At 56.3% G+C, this 11,415-nt stretch overlaps 1 protein-coding gene across 1 annotated transcript; it reads right to left on the bottom strand.

The window, feature by feature from the left end:
- Nucleotides 1-4,349: 4,349 nt before the first annotated feature.
- Nucleotides 4,350-11,119, bottom strand: LOC118832649 (protein FAM174C-like). The gene is made up of 2 exons (XM_036739973.1): nt 10,443-11,119; nt 4,350-4,919 (listed from the first exon to the last, which is right to left on the bottom strand). The coding sequence occupies exon 1, from the start codon at nt 10,962-10,964 to the stop codon at nt 10,473-10,475; it is 492 nt and encodes a 163-aa protein (XP_036595868.1). The 5' UTR covers nt 10,965-11,119; the 3' UTR covers nt 4,350-4,919; nt 10,443-10,472.
- Nucleotides 11,120-11,415: the final 296 nt, after the last annotated feature.

Below are 11,415 nucleotides of genomic sequence, written 5' to 3'. Positions count from 1 at the left end.
ACAGTGCCTAGCACATAGCAGGTGCTTAATAAATGCTTATTAGCTGACTATGTGCAAGAAGAGAGACACAGTGCAGTGTGTTTGCTGCAATGAAATGCTGCTTGCAGAAATTGGTGGGATTCCCAGTGTATCATAGATGGCTGCCAAGTCAAAGAATGCCCCTCCTGACCATTCATGATGGAGAAAAAAAGCATCACTCAAGAGCATCCTTTTCAAACATCAAACATCTTACCATGAGATGTCTGTGAATTTGTGTGTGTTGGTATGAGTGTGTGTGGGGGAGGTGTGGGTGTGTGAGTGTGTGTGTGTGTGTGTGAGTGTGTGTGAGTGTATATGTCTGAGTGTGTGTGTGTCTGGGTGTGTGTCTGTGCGTCTGTGTGTATTCATATACTCTCAGGAGGGGATTTTGTTCCAGGTTGTTATTTTCTTTGGTCATGATGCATAGTCTACCACTCATTGTGGAGATGGGAAATAGCAAGCAGGGTCCTGCCCAGTGGAATCAGGAGTCTGAGACTCCAGGCCCAGCATTTATGAGCTGTGTAACCTCAGGCCAAGTCCCTTCCCTTCTCCCAGCCTCAGTTTCCCCACCCATAAAATGAGGGATTTGCACTTGAGCACCCTTGCCCCTTCTGGTGTTAGTGCTCTCTGCCGCCGAGGCTGGGGAGAAACAGGCAGCCTGGTGGAGTGAGGCGCCGAGGTCAGTTTCTGGCTTTTGGCTGAGTGGCTCACCCTTTTCCTTTGGCCTTGGATACCTCATAGATGAGCATTTTCTTCTACTGAGTGTCTGCAGGTGGTCGTTTGCATCTTCATGTTTCATGGGTTTCAGATTCTCCGATGACAAAGCGATAGAAAGAAAGAAGGCAATTGCTGACAGAAGCAGAATTGTTAAGCTCGCGCTTCAGTGTTCCTGCTTAGAGCCCAATACATTGGGCGCTTTTCGACAGAAGTCCACAAATTCATCGATGCTGAGCTATCACTGCAAATGTGGCTGTGCGGAGTACACACAGAGCCATTTGTTACTGTGGAGGAGGCTTCCTGGCCTTCCAGATGAGGAGTGGGCCTTACTCTGACTTTCTGGCAGGGATTTCATTTGATCAAAGATCATGGAGAGGGGAGGGAAAAAGTAGAGAAAAGTGGCCATATTAACCACGTCCTTAGGGCAAGGTTGATGCTTTGATGGGAGAAATTGATCCTTAAAATCTCACCAGAAATGGGTAAATATAACTGTGTTGTTGCCTCAAAAGGCTGATAATTGTAGGATTCTAGATTCTAGATATCTTAATGACCACTCAAACCTGCTACTGGAGAGCATCTAACCAACTTGTTTGGACTGAGGCGAACATGACTGATAAGGCTTGAAAGTGTTAAAATGCAAACATCTCCCAGGGTTCTTTTACAGGGCCATAGGTTTTTGAGTTGGAAGGGGCTTTGGAGACTAACGAGTCCAATTCCCTTGTATTTTTCCATCACTGTTATTTCTGGATATACTTTCCCCTCACTCCCCCCCACCAGTGAGTGTTCCTTGAAAACAAAGGGCATTTAAGCCTGACCCAACAGATGCAGCTAGAGTCTGATAGCACATGTGACATTCTGTACACAGGGGCCCCCACCTATCCAATAAAAGGAGGTAGCATTTAATGAGGGAGGAAAGCCTAGGGAGATGAACTGACTGCATATGAACAGTGTGCTGAAATTGGGTTGTACTTTAATGGCCCCATCATTATATTGTTGTGAGCTCTTTCTCTGTGGGTCCCACAGGTGCAGGTGGCGACTCCTCTCACCTTCTCATCCCATACAATGGCTACCCATAAGTCTTCTTTAGGGGATCAATCCAGTGAGGTGGAGGCTGACCTTCCTCTGACTAGCTAGCTAAGACTCCCTGGCCTGTTCTCCTATTAGCTCTCACTCTCCCTCCTCTGTGGCCAGCTTACCTCCTTTGCTGGCTTTGCATGCCCTTAATGCTGTCTTTCATGCAAATCCTCATTGGAAAACGGCCCTATGAGGTTTTTGGCTGTTGACAAAAATTCGTTTCACTGTCAGCTCTCCAGATGTGAGATGGTCATGTGGTGGCCACCAATGTGAAGGCAGCTTGGCCTGGGGTGTAAGTCCTTGGCCCAACCTCGAGCTGGACTTGCAGACTCCAAGTCCAGCACTCTATCCATTATGTCAGGTGACCTCTTTAGGGTAAACTTATTGTCAGAGAATCCCACACTTGCAGGAATACTTGATCTCAAAGATATATAGGGAAGAACTGAAGCTAGACTGTCCAAGGTGGACAAGGAGGATGAGCTAAAGGAGGGGTAGGTCACTGTGCAAGTGCTGTAAAGGGTGGGAACAGGCGTATACGTCAATGGGGTTGCGTAAAACTGAAGGAAGAAGGGAAGGCCGTGGTGGGGGAGCACCAGGGGAAGGAGGAGGTGAAGTCTTCCACCTGCTGCTCCTGTTTAGTGTTTAATGTTATAGGACCCTGGGAGGATCAACAGATGGCCTAGGATCATCTAACTCATCCCAGTCCTCTACATCTATGGTCTTGAACAGTGAGAATGAGTGGTTCAGAAGTACAGCCGTAGAGGACCCTCCTCCTCCATCTTCAAGTAAAGAGTGGCACATCTTTTGTTCAGGCTTCAAAGTACCCATTTTAGAAAGATTTTTGGCAGTGTTGAGGTACATGGACCTTTGGCTGTCGTGATGGGTCCGAGTAAAAGGTGCTGATATTTGAGGGGACTAGGCTTATATAGACAGAAAGCCTATAGATTTTTAGGGTCTTATGAGGGTTAAAGATTAAGGACAGGAAGGGTTTTAGGGTTGGTTAAAGATTAAGGATAAGGGCAGGGGGACATGGGGTAAAGATTAAGGATAAGGGGGACATGGGATAAGGGAGACAAAAGCAATTCTTTTGGTACAGGTGAAGAAGAAGTTTTATGTATTTCAGGATAAGGGGAGAAGGAATTTAGAATGTTTTCAAGTTACAGGATGAGCTACAGAATGAGGCCCCCCCATCTCCCCACCCCCACAGGAAGGGACTCACAAACCCTTAATATTCTTCTTAACCCCTACGGCACCGTTTGTATCCACATCAGCAGCAATGGTTGAAACTGAACAAGTTTTCTGGTCTGCCCTCAGTTACCTAGAAAACTCACTTGGAGAGGTAGTTGTAGTGGATGGTGCTGGGCCTCTAGTCAGGAAGATTTCAGATGCTTACTAGCTTTGTGACCATGGCATAAAGTAGCTTAACCTCACTGAGACTCAGTTTCTTCACTTCTAAATTGTGGATAATAATACCCATAATGTCTGTTTTACTTGGGGGGGATGGTAAAGATCAGGAGGGATACAAAAAGTCCTTGGCAAACTTTAAAGTCCCTCCCTCCACAAATGGCAGCTGCCAGATGAGCAGAAATGGCTTTGGCTCTGGTTGATGTTGTGAGGTTTCATCGTATTTTCTGAATCTGGTGGGAATGAAGAGTTGGAAATGAATGAGAGGGTCTGAAAGTGTTCCCTGTGACTTGACAGGGTGAGGTCATCATCGGGGTGAGCTGATAAGCAGAACAATCTAGGCCTGCTCCTAGGGCTGACAGCCTTGATTTGGTTCACCCATGGCCCAAGGCACTTGCCCTCAAAACCGGGCCACAGCAAGGTGTGGGAGAAGACCTGAGCTTTGGTTTTCAACCAGCCTAGGAGACAACATATTTCACTGCTGAATTCTGTTCAGACAAATCAATTTCTCCAGACTCAGCTTTAACTTTTATTTAAACCACCCTGAAGATGAATTGGCATGTCAGAACAACACTGGGATACGTGGCTCTTCTCAGGTTCCTCTTGGCATGTCTGAGTCCTGGTTAAGCCTCCCCCTGCCTTTGTAGGTAAGGAAGTTCCTACTACTGCCCTGCAGGCCTCAACCCCTTTTCCTGTTCTTAGTGGTATAATATGCCCCCTTCCCAGGGATACTAAATAAGGGCCCTCAGAAAGGGACCATTTAACACAAAAGAATGTATGGGGGGGGATTTCAGGCACTATGGCACCGAAGTGGATATTTGAGGGATGGGAAGGGGGAGAAGGAGAAAAAGAAGAGCCGGAAGCCCCTCTTGGCGCTTTCCAACTCTCATTCGGGCAAGTACCCTGTTTTACTTGTGCAAAAGGAAGTTTGGAACCAAGTGGAAGTGAAGGGATTGGCCCTAGCTCTCTATGAAATTTCTATCCGATTTGGAAGCAGGGCCTGGGACCTCTATTACCTTATCAGTGAAGAGAGTAGAGCCATCCTCGAGGACTTCCTTGTCTGGGCACGCTTACTTACAGTGCAAATAAATTCATCACAAACGTATGCTACAGCATGAAATAAATGACAAACAGCTAACGGAAGTAATAACGTTTATTTCCTTTAAAGACTTAAAGAGTATTGTGGCCTTTTATTGTATATTAAAACATGTGTTCGAAATACATGGGGTGAATATAAGAGGACTTCTGTGGTTCAAATCTCTAACCTGTGTTGTATTAGGCCACCTAACTAGGGAACAACCTGGAACTAAAGGGCAGAAGGAGAGCCAAGCAATGGATGACACAAAGCCATTTGTATTTCAAAATATAATTAAGATGTTGGCAACACCTGGGCCTGGGGCAAGTCTTCTGATGGAACTGCATTTTCTAAGGAGACCAAATTGAATTTAACCTTTAGCCACGTGCTGATCTGAGAATGCCTGTGGCTCACATCCATTTGATGTTGCTACATAATTATCATCTGACTGATACAGGTAGATGGTAACAAAAATAATAATGCCCGGCTCCGCCCATGAACAGAACATGTCGGTGGTTGGTCTCCAGTTGTCTCGATCTGGGCAGGAGCATACTTCTGTAACGTCACTTGTGGAGTGTTGCTAAGAAGATATCTTGATGCTACCAGGCTTCGGTGGGTCTACAGAATGAGGCTGGGGGTAGGGACCAAAGAAAGACAAGACAGTTGGTTTTTCCAGCCCCTCTCTCCACCCCCCATTTTTCCACCTTGTCGAGCCTCCCCATCCATAGCCCTGCGTGTGTGGGGAGAGGGGATCTCAGAGCCTCCCAAGGGTCAGCTGCACCCCGCCCCATCCTCCACTGCCTCACCAGGCACCGCGAGGGGTTGCTACGCTGCCGTGGGATCTATAGAACAGGGCTGGGGGGTGGGGCCCAAGGAAAGACAAGCCAGTTGGTTTTGAGCGCCCCCTCCTCCATTTTCCCACCTCCCCTCTCACTCTCCTCCTCCCCCCACGCCTTCCCATCTCCAGCCCTGGGTATGTGGGGAGGGGGGATCTCAGAGTACCCCAAGGATCAAACACCGCCCCCCGCTGTCCCGCCCCCTGCCGGGTAGGCACCTAAGGGGGCTGCGGTGGGATCCACAGAACGGGGCTGGGGGTGGAGCCCAAGGAAAGACAAGCTACTTGGTTTTGGGAGCTCCCTCCCCCATTTTTCCTCCACCTCCATTTTCCCACCTCCTCCCAACACAAACCCCACCCCCAGCCTTCCCATCCCTAGCTCTGGGTATGTGGGGAGGGGGGATCTCAGAGCCCCTCAAGGGTCAGCCACCCCCGCTGCCCCACCCCCTGCCTGGTAAGCACCTCAGGGGGTTCCTAGACTAAGGTGGGGTCTACAGAATGGGGCTGGAGGTGGGTCCCAGGGAACGACAAGCTACTTGGTTTTTTTGGGGGGGGCCCTCCCCCATTTGCCACCTCCCGCCTTCCCATCTCTAGCCCTGGGTGTGTAGGGAGGGGGGATCTCAGAGCCCCCCAAGTGTCAGCCACCCCTCGCTGCCCTGCCCCTGCCCGGGAGGCACCTCAGGGGGTTCCTAGGCTGCAGTGGGGTCTAGAGAACGGGGTGGGAGCTGGGTCCCAAGCAAAGACAAGCTGATTGGTTTTGGGGGCTCCTCCCCTATTTTCCCACCTCCTCCCACCTTCCATCCCTGGTCCTGGGTGTGTAGGGAGAGGGGATCTCAAAGACCCCCAAGTGTCAGCCCCCCCTCGCTGCCCAACCCCCTGCCCAGTAGGCAGCTCAGGGGGTTCCTAGGCTGTGGTGGGGTCTACAGAATGGGGCTGGAGGTGGGGCCCAAGGAAAGACAAGCTACTTGGTTTTAGGGGGGCCCTCCCCATTTTGCCACCTCCCGACTCCCCATCTCTAGCCCTGGGTGTGTGGGCAGGGCAGATCTCATACCCTGCCCAAGGGTCAGCCACCCTCCCCCAAGCACCTCAGGGGGTGGCTAGGCTGCAGTGGGATCTACAGAACGGGGCTGGGAGTGGGGCCCAAGGAAAGACAAGCCAGTTGGTTTTGGGGGGGCCTCCCCCATTTTCCCACCTCCTCCCACCTTCCCATTCCTAGTCCTGGGTGTGTAGGGAGAGGGGATCTCAAAGACCCCCAAGTGTCAGCCACCCCTCGCTGCCCAACCCCCTGCCCGGTAGGCACCTCAGGGGGTTCCTAGGCTGTGGTGGGGTCTACAGAATGGGGCTGGAGGTGGGGCCCAAGGAAAGACAAGCTACTTGGTTTTAGGGGGGCCCTCCCCATTTTGCCACCTCCCGACTCCCCATCTCTAGCCCTGGGTGTGTGGGCAGGGCAGATCTCATACCCTGCCCAAGGGTCAGCCACCCTCCCCCAAGCACCTCAGGGGGTGGCTAGGCTGCAGTGGGGTCTACAAAACGGGGCTGGGGCCTGGGTCCCAAGGAAAGACAAGCCAGTTGGTTTTTGGGGGCCCCCTCCCCCATTTTCCCACCTGCTCCCACTTTCCCATTCCTATCCCTGGGTGTATGGGCAGGGGGGATCTCATAGCCCCCCCCCCAAGAGTCAGACGCTCCCCCCCCAGGCACCTCAGGGGGTGTCTAGGATGCAGTGGGGCCTACAGAATAGGGCTGGGGGCTGGGTCCCAAGGAAAGACAAGCCAGTTGATTTTTGGGGGGCCCCTCCCTCATTTTCCCACCTGCTCCCACCTTCCCATCCCTATCCCTGGGTGTGTGGGCAAGGGGGATCTCAGAGTCCCCCGAGGGTCAACCACCTCACCCACCCGCCCCCTGCCCGGGAGGCACCTCGGGGGGTTGCTAGGCTGTGTTGGGGTCCACAGAAGGGGCTGGGGGCTGGGGGTTGGAGCCCAAGGAAAGACAAGCCAATTGTTTTTTGGGGGCTCCCTCCCCCATTTCCCACCTCCCCCATTTTCCCACCTCCTACCACCTTCCCATCCCTAGCCCTGGGTGTGTGGGTAGGGGGGATCTCAGAGCCTGCCAAGGGTCAACCACCTCCCCCACCCGCCCCCTGCCAGGGAGGCACCTCGAGGGGTTGCTAGACTGAGGTGGGGTCTATAGAACCAGGCTGGGGGCTAGGTCCCAAGGAAGGACAAGCCAGTTGATTTTTGGGGGGCCACTCCCTCACTTTCTCACCTGCTCCCACCTTCCCATCCCTATCCCTGGGTGTGTGGGCAGGGGGGATCTCATAGCCACCCAAGGGTAAGCCACTACTCCCCTCCCAGGCACCTCAGGGGGTGGTTAGGCTGCAGTGGGGCCTACAGAACGGGGCTGGGAGCTGGGGCCCAAGCAAAGACAAGCCAGTTGGTTTTTGGGGCCCCCTCCCTCATTTTCTCGCCTCCTCCCACCTTCCCATCCTTAGCCCTGGGTGTGTGGGCAGGGGGGATCTCAGAACCCCCAAGTGTCAGCCACCCCTCACTGCCCGCCCCTGTCCGGGAGGCACCTCAGGGTTTTGCTAGGCTGCAGTAGGTTCTACAGAACGGGGCTGGGGGCTGGGAGTTGGGGCCCAAGGAAAGACAAGCCAGTTGGTTTTTGGAGGGCTCCCTCCCCCATTTCCCACCTCCCCCATTTTCCCGCCTCCCCCATTTTCCCATCCCTAGCCCTGGGTGTGTGGGCAGGGGGGATCTCAGAGCCCCCCGAGGGTCAGCTACCTCCCCCACCCGCCCCCTGTCCGGGAGGCACCTCAGGGGGTTGCTTGGCTGCAGTAGGTTCTACAGAACGGGGCTGGGGGTGGGGCCCAAGGAAAGACAAGCCAGTTGTTTTGGGGGCCCCTCCCCCTTTTGCCACCTCCTCCTGCCTTCCCATCTCCTCCCACCTTCCCATCTCTATCCCTGGGTGTGTAGGGAGGGGGGGATCTCAGAACCCCCAAGTGTCAGCCACCCCTCACTGACCCGCCCCTTTCCCGGGAGGCACCTCAGGGGGTTGCTTGGCTGCAGTAGGTTCTACAGAATGGGGCTGCGGGCTGGGGCCCAAGGAAAGACAAGCTAGTTGGTTTTTGGAGGGCTCCCTCCCCCATTTTCCCACCTCCCCCATTTTCCCGCCTCCCGCATTTTCCCGCCTCCCGCATTTTCCCGCCTCCCGCATTTTCCCATCCCTAGCCCTGGGCGTGTGAGCAGGGGGGATCTCAGAGCCCCCCGAGGGTCAGCTACCTCCCCCACCCACCCCCTGTCCGGGAGGCACCTCAGGGGGTTGCTTGGCTGCAGTAGGTTCTACAGAATGGGGCTGCGGGCTGGGGCCCAAGGAAAGACAAGCTAGTTGGTTTTTGGGGCCCCCTCCCTCATTTTCTCGCCTCCTCCCACCTTCCCATCTCTATCCCTGGGTGTGTGGGCAGGGGGGATCTCAGAACCCCCAAGTGTCAGCCACCCCTCACTGCCCGCCCCTGTCCGGGAGGCACCTCAGGGTTTTGCTAGGCTGCAGTAGGTTCTACAGAACGGGGCTGGGGGCTGGGAGTTGGGGCCCAAGGAAAGACAAGCCAGTTGGTTTTTGGAGGGCTGCCTCCCCCATTTCCCACCTCCCCCATTTTACCACCTCCCCCATTTCCCACCTCCCCCATTTTCCCATCCCTAGCCCTGGGTGTGTGGGCAGGGGGGATCTCAGAGCCCCCCGAGGGTCAGCTACCTCCCCCACCCGCCCCCTGTCCGGGAGGCACCTCAGGGGGTTGCTTGGCTGCAGTAGGTTCTACAGAACGGGGCTGGGGGTGGGGCCCAAGGAAAGACAAGCCAGTTGTTTTGGGGGGCCCCTCCCCCTTTTGCCACCTCCTCCTGCCTTCCCATCTCCTCCCACCTTCCCATCTCTATCCCTGGGTGTGTAGGGAGGGGGGGATCTCAGAACCCCCAAGTGTCAGCCACCCCTCACTGACCCGCCCCTTTCCCGGGAGGCACCTCAGGGGGTTGCTTGGCTGCAGTAGGTTCTACAGAATGGGGCTGCGGGCTGGGGCCCAAGGAAAGACAAGCTAGTTGGTTTTTGGAGGGCTCCCTCCCCCATTTTCACACCTCCCCCATTTTCCCGCCTCCCGCATTTTCCCGCCTCCCGCATTTTCCCGCCTCCCGCATTTTCCCATCCCTAGCCCTGGGCGTGTGAGCAGGGGGGATCTCAGAGCCCCCCGAGGGTCAGCTACCTCCCCCACCCACCCCCTGTCCGGGAGGCACCTCAGGGGGTTGCTTGGCTGCAGTAGGTTCTACAGAATGGGGCTGCGGGCTGGGGCCCAAGGAAAGACAAGCTAGTTGGTTTTTGGGGCCCCCTCCCTCATTTTCTCGCCTCCTCCCACCTTCCCATCTCTATCCCTGGGTGTGTGGGCAGGGGGGATCTCAGAACCCCCAAGTGTCAGCCACCCCTCACTGCCCGCCCCTGTCCGGGAGGCACCTCAGGGTTTTGCTAGGCTGCAGTAGGTTCTACAGAACGGGGCTGGGGGCTGAGAGTTGGGGCCCAAGGAAAGACAAGCCAGTTGGTTTTTGGAGGGCTGCCTCCCCCATTTCCCACCTCCCCCATTTTACCACCTCCCCCATTTCCCACCTCCCCCATTTTCCCATCCCTAGCCCTGGGTGTGTGGGCAGGGGGGGATCTCAGAGCCCCCCGAGGGTCAGCTACCTCCCCCACCTGCCCCCTGTCCGGGAGGCACCTCAGGGGGTTGCTTGGCTGCAGTAGGTTCTACAGAACGGGGCTGGGGGCTGGGAGTTGGGGCCCAAGGAAAGACAAGCCAGTTGGTTTTTGGAGGGCTCCCTCCCCCATTTTCCTGCCTCCCCCGTTTTCCCGCCTCCCCCATTTTCCCGCCTCCCCCATTTTCTCGCCTCCCCCATTTTCCCGCCTCCCCCATTTTCCCATCCCTAGCCCTGGGTGTGTGGGCAGGGGGGGATCTCAGAGCCCCCCGAGGGTCAGCCACCTCCCCCACCCGCGCCCTGCCCGGTAGGCACCTCGGGGTTGCTTGGCTGCAGTAGGTTCTACAGAATGGGGCTGCGGGCTGGGGCCCAAGGAAAGACAAGCTAGTTGGTTTTTGGAGGGCTCCCTCCCCCATTTTCCCACCTCCCCCGTTTTCCCGCCTCCCCCATTTTCCCGCCTCCCCCATTTTCTCGCCTCCCCCATTTTCCCGCCTCCCCCATTTTCCCATCCCTAGCCCTGGGTGTGTGGGCAGGGGGGGATCTCAGAGCCCCCCGAGGGTCAGCCACCTCCCCCACCCGCGCCCTGCCCGGTAGGCACCTCGGGGTTGCTTGGCTGCTCCGGCCGGCCTCATTTGTAGAGGCGGGTCTCGAAGACGGTGTCTTCATCGCTGTCAGTGGAAGCAGTTTCCAGGGGCTCTTCGCGGGGGAGGCGCCCGTAATTCTTCTTGTTCAGCTGGACCTCGAAAATGAAAGCCCGGCCCAGGAAATAAAACGCCGTGAGCGCGCAGCTGCCACTCAGCACGAAGAGCAGGCACTGCAGGGTTTGGTTCAAAGAAGGGGCCGGGCCGCCCGGGCCGCCGCTGTGGTTGGAAGATTGGGGCACTGTGGAAGCCACGGTTACGGTATCCCTGCCGATCACGGCCACGGGGCTGCCATTGACGCCCCGGGCCGAAGGCGGCGGCGGCAGCGTGGCAGGCATTGGCGCTTCGGAGGCCCAGGCCCAGGGCCAGCCCTTGCAGAGCAGCACGAGCAGCAGGAGCCGGGGCCCCATGGCCAGCGGCCAGCGGTGGGGACGGAGGCGTTGGCGACGCCGCCCTGCCCCGGCCCACCGGACGCTCATGCTCCGGGCCTGGGCGGTGGGGTACTCGCCTGGGCCACAGAGCCGCGTTTGGGTGCGGGGTTGCCCCCCTTCAAATTGGACTGGGGTGCGATAGCTCCTGGGAGCGAGAGAGTGCTAGAGAGGTGACCGCCCCAACGCCGCCACCTAAGCCAACTGAGCTTGGTTCCCTAGGGCAACAGGTAAGGCCCGCAGGAATCCCCCCCATTGGTTGCCCCCCGGTGACGAATAGGCCAACACACCAATGAAAGGTGCTGGAATGTTGGGGGGAGAGAGACCCCGCCCCGTTGTCAAGGGCTGCTCCCCTGAAGTGACGGTCACTAACAACAGAACCTCGAGACCCCGAGCCCAACCCCTGCCCCCAGAGTTCTGTCAGGCTCCACGGGGGGTAGGGTGCCCCAAGGTGGAAGGAGCTCCCTGCGGAGGAGGAGGGCTTCCACTCCCGGGAATGCTT

The sequence above is a fragment of the Trichosurus vulpecula genome, chromosome X, assembly GCF_011100635.1.
Source record: "Trichosurus vulpecula isolate mTriVul1 chromosome X, mTriVul1.pri, whole genome shotgun sequence".
Classification (NCBI taxonomy): domain Eukaryota; kingdom Metazoa; phylum Chordata; class Mammalia; order Diprotodontia; family Phalangeridae; genus Trichosurus; species Trichosurus vulpecula.
The sequence above is the reverse complement of the archived record's forward strand: the minus strand, read 5'-3'. Positions and strand labels throughout refer to the sequence as shown.

What these genes read in the sequence shown, in the direction of transcription:
- LOC118832649 (XM_036739973.1), bottom strand. Translation starts at nt 10,964, where the DNA reads ATGAGCGTCCGGTGGGCCGGGGCAGGGCGGCGTCGCCAACGCCTCCGT.